At 46.5% G+C, this 20263-nt stretch overlaps 1 protein-coding gene across 2 annotated transcripts in view; it reads left to right on the top strand.

Moving 5' to 3' along the window:
- atf6 (activating transcription factor 6) overlaps window positions 1-20263 on the top strand; it is a 67301-nt gene that overhangs the window by 33252 nt on the left and 13786 nt on the right. For both annotated transcript variants that reach the window (XM_080860460.1, XM_080860459.1), the window contains exons 10-15: window positions 1585-1701; window positions 6345-6458; window positions 7942-8041; window positions 12367-12434; window positions 13421-13532; window positions 19270-19354. In XM_080860460.1, coding sequence (XP_080716586.1) covers window positions 1585-1701; window positions 6345-6458; window positions 7942-8041; window positions 12367-12434; window positions 13421-13532; window positions 19270-19354 — 596 coding nt within the window. The remainder of the gene's footprint in view (window positions 1-1584; window positions 1702-6344; window positions 6459-7941; window positions 8042-12366; window positions 12435-13420; window positions 13533-19269; window positions 19355-20263) is intronic.

The following is a 20263-nucleotide window of genomic DNA, read 5'->3' as shown; positions in this document are numbered from 1 at the left end:
TTGAAAGGTTTAATAGCAAAAGAGTAATTAGTATCTTGAAAAAACAGATTTGATTTATGGCCACTGGAGGGAAAGTAAAGTAAAGTTTGCCAGTGTAAAAAAAGGGACTATAGACAAATGTGATAGAATATAAATAAGCACACCAAACTGTTGCTCAGAGAATGGCCTAACTGATTTAAGACTATGTGCGTATACCATTCAGTCAGGTAAAATACAGCGGGGAGGGGTGACCACACCCTACAGGTGATGGCAGGAAGGGGAGACAATTTGAATTTGCCTTTAAAGCTCTGCAAGTTTTTGTCCTAGAGTCATAAAAAGAACACCCCTAATCTTCTATATATATATATATCATGCATCAATGTTTTTAGTTAGAGGAAATATACAAAAACATCAAGGCATGTCAGACTACCTAAACAAGTCTAATAGGCCTCAGCCTTAGTTAAGAGTTAAGGGAAGAGGAAATATGGGATTTCTATCGGATTAAGTTAAGGAAAAACAGTACTGTCCTTGGAAAAACTGGTCACCCTAGTCTAAAAGGGACACAAACTGTGAAACCACTAAAGAAAAGGCCAAAGGCTTGTATACTAAATTATTTTTATTGTAGGCACACATGGGTATAGTTGCTTTAATGGTGAGAAAATGGATGTAACAACAAGCTTTCCTCTATGTGTTCGCAGTCTGCAGCGATTAATCGGTAAAACAATATTTTTGCCCACCCTTACCAAGTGAACAACTATATGTCTTCAGGGTTGGTCACTGTCATACTTGTTTCTGCCTAACCGTGGATGTATCAAACTAAGTGTGTGGGTGTGTGTGTGTGTGTGTAAGAGAAAGAGAGACAGAGATTGATGGAGGTTTGGAATTTCAAGAATGCCCCTTACACTTTCAGATGTGGCTCTTTCTAGACTTACAGCAAAAACAACTCAGAAGAACACAGATATGTATGTGTGTGTGTGTGTGTGCTTGCATGTGTGTGCACCGGCACTTTAAACTGCTCAAAATGACCCCCTAAGATGAAAGGCAGTGGGTCATTACACCCTGTGATCATACTTCTAAGCTGTGTGTGTGTGTGTGCGTGCATACGTACGTTACTGAACTGTCAAGGTGTTTCCTGTTATTTATCTCTTGTTTCATTCAATTTTCTTCCTTTCACTTCCTTTCATTTTGTTTGTCTGTTAAACTCCCCCGACTTTCTTTTTCTCTTTCTTCACTCACTTACCTGTCTCCCCCATTTCTTCTCCTGCTGAAACTGCTATTCTCTCTCTCTCGCTTTCTCTCTCTCTCTCTGCTATTGCTATTCTTTCTTTCATTCTCTCTGTCTTTAATTATCTCTCTTCTCCTTCTTTCTCCTTCTCTCTGCTGTCCTACACATACTCTAAAACTAGTGTTATTTGCTTTGTCAATGCAATGACTGTGAAATCAAAGATGCTAGTAATGTTAAACGCTTTTGATGTGGACAAATAAGAATTAATTCACCTCCTCCCTGCATCTTTTCTCTTCTCATCTCCATTTCGCTCTCTCTCTCTCTCTCTCTCTGTCTCTCTCTCTCTCTCTCTCTCTCTTTCTCTTTTTCTCCATCTCTAGTCAGTACATAGACTCTGATGGCTCCAAAGTTCCTATAAGTGGAGCTCACACAGGAAGACATCTGCTGGGCTTCACCCAGGACACAAACACACCTGAGGAAGTGCCAGTGTCCAGCAGGTGAGAGACTCACACACACACTCACTCACTCACACACACACACACACACACACACACACACACACACACACACACACATTCACACACACTCTCTTTCATCCTTCGGCCTTGGGGCACATAGACAGAAAACCAGATAGTAACGCATAGTAGCGCAAAGTATAGCTAGCTTTTCAGATATGCTGGGTAGACAGTATGTCACTGCTGACACACACATACAAACACACACACACACACACACACACACACACACACACACACAAGCTGGTCTCTCAGGTCCACTTCCCTGGAATCATTGGAGTTTTCACATGCCAAAATGAATCGGGTCATTAGTTTCACACACAAACACAGACGTGTGCAAGACACTCCGTTTAGTTATCCTGCCATGTCTTCGATGGGCTATTAACAGTGCACACAAATACGTGCACACTCACACTCACACTCACACTCACACTCACACTCACACTCACACTCACACTCACACTCACACTCACACTCACACTCACACACACCCACCCACACACACAAACATACATACACAGACACACAAACACACACAGACAGAGTAATATTACTAATAAGCTAGAATAAACAAAGCAGTTATCCTGTCCTGTTGTTGATGACTGGAAACAACCGCACACAAACAATCATACACACAATCAAATTTAAAAACCTGGCACAAACACACACACACACACACACACACACACACACACACACACACACAGGTTTTTGTAGTGTTGCCATGCTGTTAAGTGGTTAGCGCCTCTACACTGGGACTGAGATTGACGCAGATAGACTTGCACACCTGCTAGTCCTCTAGGTTCTAGGCGGGCTATTACTTAAACACACAAACAGACTGCAGGTGTAGACCACGGCCGTCCAAAAGTCTGCCAGACAGTCAACACACCCAAACCCTCGTGCCCCTAACAAACCCCCCACCAGGAAGCTTTGCCCCATCACAACATTTGGTATATTTACCTGCCTTCACCGCGCTGTTCCACTGACATAATGTCACAGTCGTCACCTGCCCATGTTTAAATGGAAAGAAAATGTTAGCAAAGTGTCAGAAAGGGCATCAAGTCCACAATGTTTACATTTACATTAAGTCATTTAGCAGACGCTTTTGTCCAAAGCGACATACAAGGGAGAGATCAATCAAGCTAAGAGCAATAAAAACTGGTGTAACAATAAATACTGCTTTTTTTTTCAAAAAATAGAAAACGACATAGAAAGAAAAATAAGTGCGGGACTGTCACTGCTTAAGTGTAAGTTAAGCCAAGGTGCCAGTTAGGAAGGGAGGTGCACTCTGAAGAGTTGGGTCTTCAAGAGCTTCTTGAAGGTAGAGAGGGACGCCCCTGCTCTTGTAGTGCTCGGTAGGTCGTTCCAACAACCTGGAACTACAACTGAGAATAGTCTGGATTGCCGTGCTTGCACAGGGGGCAGTGCCAGACGACACTCACTGGATGAGCGCAGCGTCCTAGGGGTAACATTTGCCCTTACAAGAGCAAGAGCAGGTAGGTGGGAGCAGAACCAGCAAGCACTTTGTGGATATTGTCTCTCTTTAACGGATGGAAAGACATCTAATGTGTATGCAATGCTGTGATTGGCATTACTGTGATTAGAGGGTCACTCTCCCTGTCCATTCTGTCCATGACTGCATTCATATTACATGTGCCCATGGAGCTTACAGCAGAATCTAACAGTTAGGCTCTTACGAGAGCCCTGGGTTATTTAAGTGTCGTGAATAAGCGCTGAATTGAATGGCAAGGTGTTTATATGAGTTGACATGCAAGGCCAGTAGCACAAAGTGTGTTTTCGCACTGAGGAGGGGTGTACTCATACTAAACGCAAAACAACACGACTTAGGTAAAGACAATCAGAAGAAATGGTCCCCATATGTACCAGTTGATGGAGAGGATTTCAAACTATAAACCGGTGGCCCCCTGGTTCTCCTCACCGTGCAATGAAGCCATTTAGTGAGGCACTGGGCTCTGAGAGAAAGTGGGGAGGGAAAAGGAATGTGGCTTGTGTTTCAGTAAGGATGCCACGGGCTGATCTGGGTTCTGTCCGTCTTCTGTAGCCAGATAAGCTCACAGTCATCGCAGTCACTTGCACAGGCACCAAGGCACACACACACACACACACACACACACACACACACACACACACACACACACACACACACACACACACACACACATCTGCATATACTCTTGCTCTCACTTGCACACACACATACCATTGACACACAGGTTAACTCCGAAGAGTCACCTTACACAGCTCTTTTAGTTTAGTGTGGACAGGAAAGACCACATTAGTTGTCACACGAAACACGTGTGTGTGTGTGTGTGTGTGTGTGTGTGTGTGTGTGTGTGTGTGTGTGTGTGTGTGTGTGTGTGTGTGTGTGTGTGTGTGTGTGTGTGTGTGTGTGTGTGTGCATGCGTGCCTGTGCATACTAATGCATCCATGTATGAGAGACTGTATGCACTTGCCCGTATTTGTGTATTAGAACCAGGTGGATAGTTATGCAACTACAACAGTGTTCCACCCTGGGTCCGCTTCATAGCCCCTTCATGTTCTAGCATGTTCTGTGTCCTGGGACCGCTTTCCAGGCCACGGGTGTAACCCTATCGCCTCACTCCCATGGAGTGGGGCACAAACGCGGCCAATTAGGCGTCTGGGAGTTGTCACGGTGATGGCCGCTTTGCAGGTGGAGGCTGTATCCAGGCTGACAGGAACGGAACGTTGGAACAGCGCCCAAGAATTCGGATCGGCAGATGCAATTATGTAATGCGTCCTGGAAAATAATAGCCTGTAAAAACACCACAAAAAAATAGCATGGAGTCGCGCAGGGACATTTATAGAACGGAAAGTGTAACGTCTTTTAGATTTGGTTTCCCCCTTTCTCTCGCTGTCAGAATGACATTCCGAGTGAATTGTGTGTGTGTGTGTGTGTGTGTGTGTGTGTGTGTGTGTGTGTCTGACAGAAGACAGAGCGAGCGAGAAAACCGCGCCAACGCCAAACCATCCACTGACATCACCACAGTTTCACCCCCCCCCCCCCTCTCCTTACACCCCAGATCGCTCTCCCTGCGCTGCATCACTCTTGCAGCTCTGATGAATGCCCCACATTTTCTCTCTTCTTCTCTCTCTTTCTTTCCTGATCCATCTTTCTCTCTCTCTCTCTCCACCTCTCTCTCTCTCTCCCTCTCTCTCTCCCTCTTCCTCCCTCGCCCGTGTCCTGAGGACATCTGTTCCCAGTGCATTTGACAGGTGTGCATCAATTGCATTTGTGCAGGTTTAGTCTCGCGTCACCATTCATTTCCTCCATTTACCTTCAGGCTCCTCTCTGGCCAGCCCTGTGCTGCGAGGCATTAGCTCCTGAAGCGAGGCCCACTGCGGCTCAGGACTGGCCAGTGGTCTGAGGCACAGGAGGCAGAGGAGCTGCAGCAGCCGCAGCCGCAGCAGCATGCTGCTTAGGCGCAGCTGTGGGAAGCCAGTGCCAGTGTGGACACGGCAGGAACCCATAGCTGAGATGTTACGACATAAAAGACAGATGACACGTCTGATGTCTGAAAAAGAGTCGGGGTCGTGGCAAGGCTGAGTTTTGTTATTTTTTGTTTTGTTGCACGGTGCACACACACAAATACACACACACACACACAAACACACACACACACACACACACACACACACATACACACACACACACACACACACAGACACACACAGTCACACACACACACACTCATTTACTCACTCACACACACTTACTCAGATAAGATGGCGGTTTACACAGACTGCACTTGGTCTAGCTGGTGTGTTGGCCATCTGTGACGGTGGCAGCTTGAGTGAGGGTCTCTGTGAGGAAGGGGGCTGGGAGTCTGGGAGCGGCGGTGACTTTAACAGGCGCCGGGTGTCCCTCTTTAACTCAGACCCTCTGTGCTGCTGACACTGTTCACTGCTGCTACTGCTTTCAGTAACACTCCATATTTCATCTGGGGATTTTAGAGCCTAAACCCCAGAGAGCCTAAACCCCAGAAATGACTTCCAGTCTCTTCTGTTTTCAGTTTGTTCGCATGTTACTCATGCATCAAAAGTAGCTCTCTTTATCTGTCTCAACTTCCTGTTAAAAAGCCCTTCATTTAAAAATGACTTTCCAAAAGGATTCAGTGTGATCAAGTGGCTTCAGAATGGCATTCCCTACACACATGAGTATTTTCAGAGAATGTAGTGCAGGTTCTTGCAGATTACTGACTTTACTTGCTGAACTCTTCCTTAAAAGGACAAATATTTTAAGAATAATGTTACGCTCAAATCTGTCGTAAAGGGATTGTGTTGAAGGTACAGTATTCCTTGTAAGCTGTAAAGAGAGCAGGCCCCTGCAGTAAATCTGTCTGGACAGTCAGATCTGTGTGACGGAGAGAGAGCCATTTTGGCTCCAGTTTTGTGGTAGAATCAACATACTTGTCTGAGCAGTCCAATAAATAGTGTCTCTGTCTCTCTTTTTCTTTTTCCTTTTTACCTTATCTTTCTCTTCCTCTTTCTTTCTTTCTTTCTTTCTTTCTTTCCTTTCTCTTTCTTTCTTTCTTTCTTTCTTTCTCTCTTTCTCTTTCTTTTCTTTCTTTCTTTCATTCATTCAGGGTGGACGGGTCTGTGTCAGACGAGAAGGCTCTGATGGTGGTGAAGAAGACCCCCCTTGTTTTCAGAGCCCCGTCCCCCTGCCAGCCGCCCGTCAACAGGACAAAGTGCATCAAGTGAGTACTGAGCGCGCTCCAACACTTCCCTTCTCAGCTGCGAGCATGCTCACTTCAATCTGCCAGGAACTCTCCATTCATCTGTCTCCAGCCCCCAGCCCCTGTCTTCCCCTCAGCCCAGACCCCCTCACTGAAGCCATATAGGAGACAACCAATCTGATATGACCTTACTTCCTCCCTTAATGGGGTTTAACCTATGTGCTATTAGACCCCTGATCCTATAGGGATTGCCTCAGGGCCCAGACATGGTTTGGAGATCGTTTGATGAAGACTCGGCTGCCGGTCACATACCTGTCCCAAAGCACCGTACAGTGTGGTGTCTTGGTAGGGCACACTTTCTGTGGTGAGCAGGGAGCTGCCAGCGTCAGTGTCTTTAAAATGAGCGGGGGGGGACACACTCACTGTTAGCAGTAAGTCAGGCTTGCTCTTTTACAAACCTAAGAGAGAGGGGGGGAAAATATGGAAGAGAGGAGCCTGAGAGAGAGACAGGGGGATATGGAAGAGAGGAGCTTGAGAGAGAGAGAGACAGGGGGATATGGAAGAGTTGAGCCTGAGAGAGGGAGAGCCAGGGGGGATATCGAAAAGAGGAGCCTGAAAGAGAGACAGGGGGGATATGGAATAGAGGAGCCTGAGAGAGAGACAGGGGGATATGGAAGAGAGGAGCCTGAGAGAGAGACAGGGGGATATGGAAGAGAGGAGCCTGAGAGAGAGAGAGAGAGAGAGAGAGAGAGAGAAGAGAGAGAGAGAGAGAGAGAGAGAGAGAGAGAGAGAGAGAGAGAGAGAGAGAGAGAGAGAGAAGAGAGAGAGAGAGAGAGAGAGAGAGAGAGAGAGAGAGAGAGAGAGAGAGAGAGAGAGAGAGAACTACATTTTCTCACCAGTTGCCCAATTTACATTGACATAAGAAACAATTACTACCCCAAATTTAAAGCCATATACCCTCAATTCTGCGAGATTGAGGACTCCGAGAAAGCTAGATACCTCTTAGGAGAGGAAGAGCATTGTGCATTACTAGCTGCACACTACATATATAACTGTGACAAAAAGAGGACTGATCACTTAGCGACGCGCCTATAAATGCGCTCACACACACAACGCACGCACGCACACACAAAGAAATGTAAATTAACGTTAATGTTTGATAAATCTATTCATGAAATGTGTTATTACCATTTAAATGTACTTATACAACATGTGTAAGCTTTGGCAACAACAATGTTTTTTGTCATGCCAATAAAGCTCATTTGAACTTGAACTTGATTATATGTTTGTACAGTTGGTACTTATGCAACCATGAGCTTTCTGCGCATGTGTGAGTGCATTTGGTGACATTGGTGTGGTGTGATTTTCTATCTCTGCCTCACCCCCCTATGTACGTACGTGTACACGTTTTCAGGAGTGGCCCTTTGTGTGTGTGTGTGTGTGTGTGTGTGTGTGTGTTGTGTGTGTGTGTGTGTTATATGTAATATCTTCTGTCTCCCTGCAGGCTGGCTCATGAACTGAGAGGTTGGGTGCACAGGCACGAGGTGGAGCGGACCAAGACCAGACGACAGAGTAACACACAAACGAAGACCAGAACCATCCTGGTACACACACGCGCACACACACACACACAGACGAAGAGAGACAGACGCACATGCACACACACATACACACAAACACACCACACACACAAAAAATCATCACCCTGGAGAGGTGTAGGACCACACCAGTACACACACACTGCTGAGTGTATTCTGTGTTGCATTGTCTGTGTGAGCCACATGAGACACAGATGGAATCAGATGAGATCACTCACTTCTTCATGCGTGTTTATTTTCTTTATATAGCCTTGTGAGAACACTCTCTCTCTCTCTCTCTCTCTCTCTCTCTCTGTTCACTTTCTCCATTTCTGTTGTTTCTACTTTTACTCCATCTGCCTCTCTCTTTCCATCTCTCTCTCTCACAGTATCTTTCTTCCTTACTCCTTTTTTTCTTTATTTCCTTCCCCCCCCCCTCTCCTCCCCTTAGTTTTCTCTCCTTCCTTGGATTTCCTTCTTTGTCCAGTATAATCTCGACTCTTGGGAAAGTAAACAGTCTTGTCAGATAGCTGTTCTCTCTATCCAGTCCCCTCCACTCACCCACTCATCTTCTCTCTCTCTTTCCCCCTCTCTCTCTCTCTCTCTCTCCCTCTCTCTCTCTCTATTTAACCTTCATCAAAGTCCCATGCATTTCCTCCCATATCATCATCATCTCACTCACTTTCTCTCTCTCTCTCTCTCTCTCTCTCTCTCTCTCTGTCTCTCCCTCCCACTTCTAATCACCCACCTCTCTTTCTTCAGTGAGTACAGTGAGGAGGACTGATTGCTGCCTGTGCATTCCTCATTGATAATGTAAACACTTCTTGTTGAAGTCGTACTCTGGAGGATTCCATTTCCAGCTTGTCTGGCAACCAGAGAGTTGAGTGAACTCTGTGACTGGCCAGACTCCTCCCCCGCCATGGCTGTCCCTGTCTCTGTCTCTGTCTCGGCTCTTTCTAACCGTGAGAGAGGGTCAGGGGCTCCTTACCATGGGTCTCTACTGATTTAAGGTCAGCTCTTTCTCACCGTGAGAGAGAAGGTCAGGGATGTCTTAGCAGGGGGTTTCTACTGTTCTGAGGTCAGTTGTGAGGGCCAGTCTCGGAGACGCCGCCTTGTGGGCTCGGGCATGGGGCCTGCTTGGCACTAGGCGGGCGGTGCTTGGCATCACGCTGTGCCTGAGTTCCAGCTTTGGACCAGGGATGTGGAGTCCTTATCATGCGTCGTCATCAGCTCTGTCTGAAGTCAGTGCCAGAAGCCACAGGCTGTGTGAGTCAGTGTGTGTGTGTGTGTGTGTGTGTGTGTGTGTGTGTATGTGTGTGTGTGTGTGTGTGTGTGTGTGTGTGTGTGTGTGTGTGTGTTTGTGAGTGTGTGAGTGTGTGAGTGTGTGTGTGTGTGTGTGTGTGTGTGAGGGAGGAGAGAGAGGACAAATGAACAAGAGATTTTATGTGTGAATGTGTGTGTGACAGAGAAAAAAGAGAGAGACAGAGTGAGTGTGTGTGTGTATCTGTATCTGTAATGGAAAGCAATGTTGGCCATCTTGAAGTGATTACTGTAAAGCCTTTCAAAGCAGCAACTCAGCAGTGACAAATGAGACCTTCCTGTGCAGATGAAATCCCCGTCCGTGTGCTGCCCTGGCCTGAGGCTGTGGAAACGGCTGACCAGGAGTGGCCAGCCAGCGGCCTGTCAGCAGTGGATCTAGAGCTGCTTTTAAACAGCTCATGATTGATTGGATACATTTATGGGGATCAGTCAGACATATTCCACTTTGCGCTGACAAATAAAGAACACGTTTTGTTCTACATCCTCTTGTTCCGAAGATTTAGAGCAAGAGTGCGTGTTGTCATTAGAATTTCAATATTATGGCACCCTGCTGTTTTCGAAATTCATGAGAAGACCAGGCGAAGTCCTCGGGTTTGGCTCAGTTTCGGTGACATTTTGTTCCGAAAGGCCCAGCTTGCTGCATCTCCTAAGTTGTGTTTTGTGGATGCCATGGGCATGAGTAAAACACAGAGCTGACTCAATTACTCTCCTTCTCTGCCCTGCTGTGTCTCATGCTCTGAGACTTCTGTGGGGGTTGATTGGCACCTTGTGTGTGTGTGTGTGTGTGTGTGTGTGTGTGTGTGTGTGTATGCTCATGAGTGTGTGTGTGTGTGTGCTCATGAGTGTGGCATGTAAACACAATCAGTTTTGGTCACGCTGGGGTGACCCACTGAGGAGGTGACCTGCAGCAGAAACAGCACAGCATACACTGTCGTTTACACACCTCCACTCAAATGCACATGTACGCATACACACACACACACACACACACACACACACACACACACACACACACACACACACACACACACACACACATACACACACACCAGGAAATGGCCAATTAATTAGTTACCTGAAGCTCGTCTTGCTACAACAAACTACTAGCCTCTCTCACACACACAGACACAGACACAAACATACACACACTTCAAAGGCATAAACATGTGCCCTCTTTTAATAGATTACTTCCCTGAGCAGTCTTGGGCAGTTTAGGTTGCGTTGATTAGGCTTCCTGTTACAGGGTACTGGTGCAGATTTACTCTTCCTGTTTGCCATCACTTCCTGTTTCAGAGGCCCCCCTCATGACTCCCCCACATGCATGATGCATGTAGATGAGGCCCCTGGCAGACAGGTGTTTTTCCATCCCATAATACCATAAGGGCCCCATTTACAGGAAGCCCTCGGGACACACTGTGACCCACTGGCAACAAAGCTTAGGAAAGGGCTGATGGATGTACAGTGTCACACTAATGCACTCTGACAGCATGACCACATCACAGCAACAGCAATTGAACATACAAGCAGACATACGCACACACATGCACACACACACACGCTCATACACACACACAGGCACACACACATACACATGCACACATGCATTTTCACTTCCTGTCCTCCACACATATTTAGACCTGGGGCTTATGTTCACAGGTTGTCTTGCCAAGAGGCATGCCGTAATGTCATTATTTTATATTGCTGCATAATTCCACCATTTAAGTTTTGGCAGGGGAGAAAAGATTAAAGTCTGCAGTAGTTCCTTTTTTCTCTCTCTTTCTCTCTCTCTCTCTCTCTCTCTCTCTCTCTCTCTCTCTCTCTCTCTCTCTCTCTCGCTCTCTCTTTTTCAGTTATTTTTCCACATTTTGAATTTTATGCATCCTTGCGTCACCTCAGCCTTTGAACTGCAAGTGCCTGAGCTACCGGGACAACACAGCAGTAGTGTGCATGCTGTATAAAGTCAGCGCCCCCATACAGTCACACTAAAAGAGTACCCAGAAAGCAGAGAGTGCTTTGCTGAACGAATCAGCACCTGGGGCCAGACCAGTGTTCTGGCTTCGGAGAGTTTGCCTGGAAGTGCGGCTGGATCAATGGTCGTCTGACTTCTAAGGAATGGCCCTCTCTGGTGCCAGACTGTAAATGGCCGCTCTTCCAAAAGTTTGCGCAGGGAGAAAGCTAAAGCCATCAAGCCTCCACGACTCACTTTCCACAAGAGCTGCAGGAGGAGGAGTGACACTGGAGAAGGGCCAGAGAGAGGGAGAGCGAGGGATAGAGAGAGAGAAAGAGAGGGCTAGAGTGAGAGTGAAGGATTGAGAGAGAGTAGGGGATTGAGGGAGAGCGAGGGATTGAGGGAGAGCAAGGGATTGAGAGAGTGAGGGATGGAGGGAGAGTGAGGGATGGAGGGAGAGGGAAGGGATAGAGAGAGTGAGGGATTGAGAGAGAGTGAGGGATGGAGTGAGAGCGAGGAATAAAGGGAGCGGGTAAAAGGAATACATAGAAAGAGGGAGAAAAAGAGGTTGACGTGGTGAAATAACAAAGAGGTCTGCCCAGACGGAGGATCTGAGGTTTGCTGCCACTGACTCAGGCTGGAGCTTAAACTTTCCAGACATGAAGAAATTCAGGCTCTATTAAAGAAGCACAATAATCATAGTGCTGGACATCCCCCTGATGAAATTAAACACGCACACACACACACACACACACACACACACACACACACACACACACACACACACACACACACACACACATACACACACACACACACAAACACGCTACAAACTCTTGAACCAGTGTCCAGGTTTTTTTTTTAATCAAAGGTGCTCATACATCGTTATACAACTGTAGTCCATGAACGCACACACATGAATGTGACCATACTGTCAACACACACACACACACACACAAACAGACAGAGAGACATACACACACGCACACACACACACACACACACACACACACACACACACACACACACAGAGACAGACACCTTAAGTAACCTCTTTTTCTCTCTTTGTGCTGCCACCCTACAGAAGGAGAATGGGAATAAGGATGAGGTGACCCAGATTCTGCCTGTCCAGTACACAGAGTCAGCAGAGAGGTAAGGAACTGTGAGTGTGGGTGTGAGTGTGAGTGTGTGAGCACTTGTGAGTGTGCCCACTCTCTCTGTCCTCAAGAGGGTTAGCTTTTGACTTATGCCAACGTCTAGCGGCTGTTTGGAAATTTGATTGCATTCTTTGGCACATAGATACACACACACACACACACACACACACACACACACACACACACACACACACACATATACACACACACACACACACACACATACACACATCGAAAGAGGAGTTCTCACTAGAGGACACTTAAGACCCTTCTCACGTCTTTGGATGGGTAGGGATTTTCCCCCTCATGAATGCATTTGTAAACACTGTGTGACACTAGTGCCTGCACACACCCCAAACCTACTCTTAAGATCAGCAACACCTCTCATATTTATATCTGTTATATACGTGCCTGAGGTTGCACTTAACTGTTAAATGTTAACTCTCCTTATTAGAGTGAACAATACAAATCCAGAAAGAGAAAAGTAAGGAAAAGAAATGGTAAAGATTGAAGATGACTTGAACTCTAACAGACCTAGGCTATGTTCAGCATAATTTCACTTCCTTTACCCCTGAACTCTATCTCGGTCAATATGATATATGTTGTTTTTTAAGACCGTCAGGGCTATCTAGATCTGCCGTAATTTGATATACTTTTATATCTATCTTGAAAAATGTTGTGTCAGGGAGGATATCTTTCCATGTATAGACAAGAATGTCTGAAATCTCGTGATCTCTATGATTTTGCGATTTGAAGCAATATATTTCTATATGCAAAATGGTATATATTCTACTCTTCTCATTCCAAAATCCAATTGCTCCATCATACTTTTTCAAAACCAGGTTGCACCACCATACACCGTACTACTATTAACAGATTAGTATTAATTCAAGCAATTCAAACAGGAATAATGAGTGTGTGTGTGGAGATTGTTCTTATTGCTTCAATACTGTATTTCTCGGTTTCCCCTCTCCTCTACAGAATTTCAGGCAATGAGATGCAGGTGTATTACGCCCCTCACCGCACCTACAGCGACTTCTTCGACGAGATCAACCGAAGGGGTGACACCTTCTACGTGGTATCTTTCAACAGGGTGAGTTAGACCCCATCTTTTCTGCAGTGTTATGCATGTACTGTATGTATGTACCAATGTACGTATGTATGTGTGTGTGTGTGTGTGTGTGTGTGTGTGTGTGTGTGTGTGTGTGTGTATGTATGTGGGCACCCAACCAAGGGTATGCACACTCATCCCAGATTCAAACCTCACCATATGTGTTTTTTTTTTTTTTTAATTCATGAATTTATTCACACATATTCACAGCTTAGTGTGGAGTGGTAATAAACTAGATTAGCAAGACTCCAAAGCCTTAATAAAATCTCATTTCATCGGAACCTTTCATGTATATGGCACTCTCCCAGCCCAAAGGAAGAGGCTTTTGAGGGGTTGGTGAATGGAGTGGAGACGGCCTGGAGAACCCTCACCACACCACCACCATCCCATTAAGCCGCTCCATTAACAACAAACATAAAATGTCCATTAGAGGGTGTCACATTGTGTCCCGTATTGAAGACTTGATATGTGATCGTTGTCTCCGTTTGATGTGGTGCAGGGGAATTTGTGTGATCTGATTTGTGTGGAGGCTGTTGGCCAGAGGTCTAACCAATAGCAGTGCATTAGTTCTGTAGCCAATGCTAATGCTACAATTCAGCTGCCAATGGCAGTGCCTCAGTTCTGCTGCCAGTGACGGAGCTCAGGCCATTGGCAGTGGAAAAGTTCCGCAGCCAATCAAAGCTCTGCAGTTTCTATTTGTGTTCAGTGAATGTGCTGACGATGTGAAATAGTTTCTGCGAGGCAAACAGACAGTCGGAGGTTTGAGTTGTGATCAAGTCGAAAGCAGACCTCATGAATCACAAATTATTCTGCAGGCAGACATTTATCTGTCACTCATACGTCCTCCCGGGGATTTACGTGGGATTTGGTTTGGTGACTGGAAACAGGGAAGTGGCAGCAGAGTTCCCATCCTAAATCACCATGTCGCTTTCTGCTTTCTGCTTTACTGTAAAGTGTCCTTTCTCAGTCCAATACTCTTCTGGAACTGTTTTCCTCTCTACTGCTTTTGCTTTTCTCTCTTTTTCTCTTTTTCTCTTGTTTCTGACACAGCATGAGGGGAAATCAAGATCTAAAGATCTAAAGATGTGCACATGCACGCACACACACACACACACACACACACACACACACACACACACACACACACACACACACACGCACACACACACACACACGAATACACACACACACACACTTTCTCCAGTTACTTTGCAGTCTCAGGGCTTGCAGCACACACTAGTGTTTGAATAACACTGCATCAGTTCACCAGGTTCCATCTGAGCTCAGCCTCAGTACCATATCTAGGCCCAACCACTGATCAACTTTAGTCACACTGCTCAGCATGTCGTCACCAGGAAGGGCTGTGTGTGAGTGTGTGTGTGTGTCTGTGTGCGTCTGTGGGTACCTGCTTTCAATTATCCCTTGATGATCTTGAATAAGGCCGGACGACATACTCGGAAGGAATTCTTAAATTGCTTCAGTCTCCGGTGGCAATCCCGCCTAACTTTGCACGCACAACAATGTGTCCACCCGATCGCAACTCACAAAAGGAAACATGGTAACCGTACACATACAGGAATCAGTATTGCATCTCATCTCCTTCCCAGCACTTACTAGACCCCATCACCAGTTTTCCACTCGTTTTGCCTCTCTTCACTCTCTCATTAATGCTTTAGTGACCTTAAATCTGAGCCCTGCAGGTATGTTTATAGCTGCGCATATAAATATTTTGAAAGTGATAATGACTAAACAATGAGAACAGTGAGCCAGGAGCTGTGAGTATGGGCCTGCCAGAACCTGTGGGACCCAATCTGGAGTCCTCTGCAGGGACTTTCCCTCTCAAACAAACATGTTTCCCTCTCCGCCAGTGCACAGCTCTGAGTCCCGTCCCCGTCCCCCCACACACACACACACACACATACTCCAACCCCCAGCCCCCCACTGGACCTAGAGCTGGACGCAGGGACTCTTAATTTAATCCAGTGTTCTTCCTCGGAATCCCTCAAGACCGAGTGTGTCAGAGAAGCAGGGAGAGGTTCAAATACAGAACACAGGCTCTGTAGATCTCATGCCTTTCTTCTCACAGGATGCTGCTGCAAGAGAGAGAAGGGGGAAGAGAGGCAGAGTGAGAGAGAGAGATTGACACATTTTGTGGAGAGAGATCAAAAGAGAGGGAAGGACGGGGAGAGGGAGAGAGTGAGAGTGAGTGAGAGAGAGGTAGAAAAAAAAGAGGATGGAGAGGGATCTACAGATGGAGAATCGGTTCCTTCAGAAGTTCTCCAACTTGTTTGCAGACCTTTCCCAACTTTCCTAGAGAGGAAAAGAAAGAAACTTGGTCACTTACAGCTCTGGTGCCATCATTCCTTGAGTGGGACAAACACGGCGCACAAGAAAAGAGCGCCATGGCAACCACTGTGACCTCCGTTCGCAGTGGCCACGGAGAGGTCAGGTGCCATCCATCAGGCCGTTGAAAGGAGCTGTCCACAATGGGAGGTTTCTCTGCAGCCTACAAGGACTAACTCATGACCCCTCGAGCCTGTGAAAGGTCAAGAGTAAAGTGTCAGGGCCCTTCAGACAAGAGCCCGGAGGGCACATCTAAGTGTCAAGCGGAGCTTTTTAACACAGATGTTTTTGTTTGGGAAATTAAGCCATTCTTGTAGTGAACAGCCTCAAGGGAGGGGGAAAATAAAATAAAACGTTTGAAGCACGAAGACAATGAGGTTCAGTTTATGATCATGTGTATCGTCTGCTTGATTCTCCAAGCAAAGTATTTATTTTTGGGTTTTCAGTGTCTCCTGCTGAGGGCATGAATCTTGTTCCGCCACCTTTTTTATCTTTACAGCCGTTTGATCGCTCCAGATGTGTGTGTAACCTCGAGGTGACAGTCTACACAAGCCCCTTTCCCCTTAGTGCTCATCCTCTCTCTTCACTTATCCTTTCCCCTTAGTTCTCATCCTCTCTCTTCACTTATCCTTTCCCCTTAGTGCTCATCCTCTCTCTTCACTTCTCCTTTCCCCTTAGTGCTCATCCTCTCTCTTCACTTCTCCTTTCCCCTTAGTTCTCATCCTCTCTCTTCACTTCTCCTTTCCCCTTAGTGCTCATCCTCTCTCTTCACTTCTCCTTTCCCCTTAGTTCTCATCCTCTCTCTTCACTTCTCCTTTCCCATTAGTGCTCATCCTCTCTCTTCACTTATCCTTTCCCCCCTTCATCCCTCGGTCCAGAGGGCTTGTGATTCTTTTTTTTAACCAGATGCATACTTATGATGCTGGGGCTAAGCGTGAGCAAGGAGGGGGGGGGGGGGGGGGGGGGGGACAGTAAGGTAGAGGGGGACAAGAAATGGACCAACAAGATTATAAGATATCATAATAGGGCGAGAAGATTTAGAGGATATTTTCCTTAATGGAGGTTCTTAGAACCCCCCTCCATACCCCTGAATACATTTGCTTCTGAGCTTGGAGAGAAAGAGAAAGAGAGAGAAAGAGAAAGAGAGAGAGAAAAAGAAAGAAAGAAGGAAAAAGAGAGAGAGCAGGAAAACAGGAAAGCAGGCTAACCTTTTTGAAATGCCATGACTTTATTAGCGTTTCACAACCTGTTCATATGCGTTTTATTTTGTTTCATGGGCGTGTGCGTGTGCGTGTGTGAGAGAGAGAGTGATTGACTGAGTCAGCCAGGGCGGTGATGTTTTTCCTCACACTTCCTGTGCGTGTGATGTGCTCAGGCCTCTGCCAAACCGTTGGTGCCTCACTCTGGACTTAATTTGCCAGCTCATTTCGGCGATTTACTTTATTTGACTTTACTTTACTTTTGATTCCCCCCTCTCTCTGCCTCTGGTTTGGTAGAAGTAGTAGTAGAAGTAGCAGCACTTTGTATGAACTGGACCTCAAGGTTTACAAGGTGAAGTAGGTCACACACACACACATACACACACACACACACACACACACACACACACACACATTCTCCCACACAGTCACACATGGAGAGCTTCTGGTCCTCCACTTTCCTCAAACTGGAACACATCACACACTTTACTACACCAGAGACCAAGGAGGTGACAGTCCGCACCTGCATTCCTTCACACTCTGGGTCACACACACACATGCGCGCACACACACACACACACACACACACACACACACACACACACACTCAACCGCTCACGCTCACACACACCTGTTTCCTATGTTTCTACCAGGCCTCTACTGTCTCCCAGTGGGCCATTCACCCACCTTTAGCAGAGGCTTTTCCATATGTGTGTTTGTGTTTGTGTGTTTTTGTGTGGAGGGACTAGGTGTGTGTCTGTGTCTGTGTCTGTGTGTGTGTGCGTGCGTGCGTGCGTGCGTGCGTGCGTGCGTGCGTGCGTGCGTGCGTGTGTGCGTGCGTGCGTGCGTGCGTGTGTGCTGTGGTGAATTAGTGCAAGTGGGTGCACTTGTACCTTGTACCATCATGAAGCAGGTCTCGGTTACTGTGTGTGTGTGTGTGTGTGTGTGTGTGTGTGTCCATGCGTGCGTGTCCATGCGTGCGTGTGTGTTTGTTTGTGTGTGAATTCAGCCACATCCACAAGCTTTTGCTACGGGGCCCCTTTATGCAGGCATTGTAAATATGAAAATATATAGTTTTGTATAACTTTGAGTGGCCATGTGTTGTCAAATTATCACCGTGTCTGGATGAGTTATTTTTCTCAAATTGTGTGTGTGTGAGTACATGCAATAAGTACATAAGATGTCCTGTCCTGCCATAACCTTTTAAAAATAATAACATTTAATAAATAATGTTTGAGTATATTTTATTACTTTGCTCCGATCAAATTAAATAAAAACATTAAAGTGTGTCCCTCTGTGTATGTGTAACAGTAGGTCTGTATATGAGAAAGAGAGAGACAGAGAGAGAGAGAGAAAGAGAGAGAGAATGAATGTGCCTGAGGGAAGCATGTGGCTGTTCCAACTCTGAAGTGGTCGACCACATGAACATAGTTAGAGCAGACCCACCACTCCAGTAACAAAAACAGAGCTGGTAGAGCTGGTGTTCTACCTCTTTACCTCTCTCTCCCTCCCCCCTTCCTTCACTCTCTTCTAAGGGTGGTCAGTCTCCCTTTCCAGGGTCTCCCTGCTAGAGTTGCATCCTTCAAGTAGTCTGGCTCAGTTGATTGTTATCAACCTGAAGATAAGGGTGGCAGATTGGCAAATCGTGGTGGAGGCCCTTTAAACAGTCAGTGGTCTCCTGTCTTCATAAGTCTGATGGATCTTAGCTGTAGTGGCCCAGGGCCGTCCAAGAGTGAGGTAATCAGGTTTAGCGAGCCAGCCATTACCGAAATGATCTGATTTGAGGCAGTGAGTTGTTGCTAATGCTGTTATGGATTCAGCTATGATCATTTTTTACAATATTGTCATGATTCAAAACACTCCCGTCAACGCAGACCAGTGGGGGAAAGCAGAAGGGCTCCAGAACGCATTTGGCTGGCATGTTCGCTCGGCCCTGGGTTCACAGTTCACTCCGAGTCTCAGCAGAGATTCTTCTCTGGAAGAGCTCATTACGAACAGCCCGTGTCCGACTGTCTGTCTGCTCTCCAGGACATCTGTTGTTCATGTGGGCCCTGCTCTAGGTTGGGTCTCACAGGTCCACAGGTCCTCTGAACCGGGTCTCATTTGTTCTCTTTTCTCTCATCTCCTTCTTTCTCCACTCTCAACTTTACTCACTCTCTCTCTTTATCTGCTTTCAGGATCATCTGCTGCTTCCTGCCACCAACCACAACAAAGGAAGCCGGCCCAAGATGTCCGTGGTGCTGCCCGCCATGAACATTAATGGTAAGAGACATGGTCGCCCTGGCAAATATTCCCAGAACGGCAGCCAAGGGATGATGGACACTGAAACCATGGGCTCGGTGGGGGTGGGGTGGGGCAGGTTGGAGTCGGGTCCATGGCTGTGGTGCCAGCCTGAAGTGGGACAGAGTTGGACGTGGTGAAACATCATAGCTTTGAGCAACATATTGGTCATGCTGATGAACTGGATTGATTGGCTTAGCTGCCTTTGTTTCTTGGAAACCAGTTATTTTGTTGTTCTTGAGTTTTGGCGAGATTATTATGAGATTGATGGTGGAAAATGTGTCTTTGAGATCCATCCAGTTGTTGTGGATATGTAAACCTTCAAGGACACTTGGTCAGCAGATGTCCTTACGTGTGTGTGTGTGTGTCGGTGTCGGGGTGTGTGTGTGTGTGCATGCTCGGTCTCCTGGTTCACAGAGTTTATTACTGTAGGGGTTTTCAGTAATGGCTTAATGTGGGCTAGGTCACGGAGATAACTACAATGATAAGGTCAGAGATTAAGTGGAGGTTTGTTTTGGAACATGGCCTCTGGAATCATCTGTGTGTGTGTGTGTGTGTGTACATTTGGCAGGTTTGGAGGAGTGGGGATCTGTGTCACAACCACAGGCCCGGCAATAATTATGAGAGCTAGTCAACACTTACCTCTCCTCAGTCAGATATTATTTCTATTCTCTCACTCTCTCTCTCTTTCACTCTCTTACTCATCCACTCGTTCATTCTCTCTCACTCACTCACACATATTCCCACACTCATTCTCTCTCTCACTCACACACACTCACACATTCATCTCTCTCACTCACTCACACTCACACACTTGTCTCTCTCAATCACTCACACACTCATTCTCTCTCACTCTGTAACTCATTCACTCACTCACACTCACACACTCAT

Source organism: Sprattus sprattus (genome assembly GCF_963457725.1).
Source record: "Sprattus sprattus genome assembly, chromosome: 2".
Lineage (NCBI taxonomy): Eukaryota > Metazoa > Chordata > Actinopteri > Clupeiformes > Clupeidae > Sprattus > Sprattus sprattus.
The sequence above is the reverse complement of the archived record's forward strand: the minus strand, read 5'-3'. Positions and strand labels throughout refer to the sequence as shown.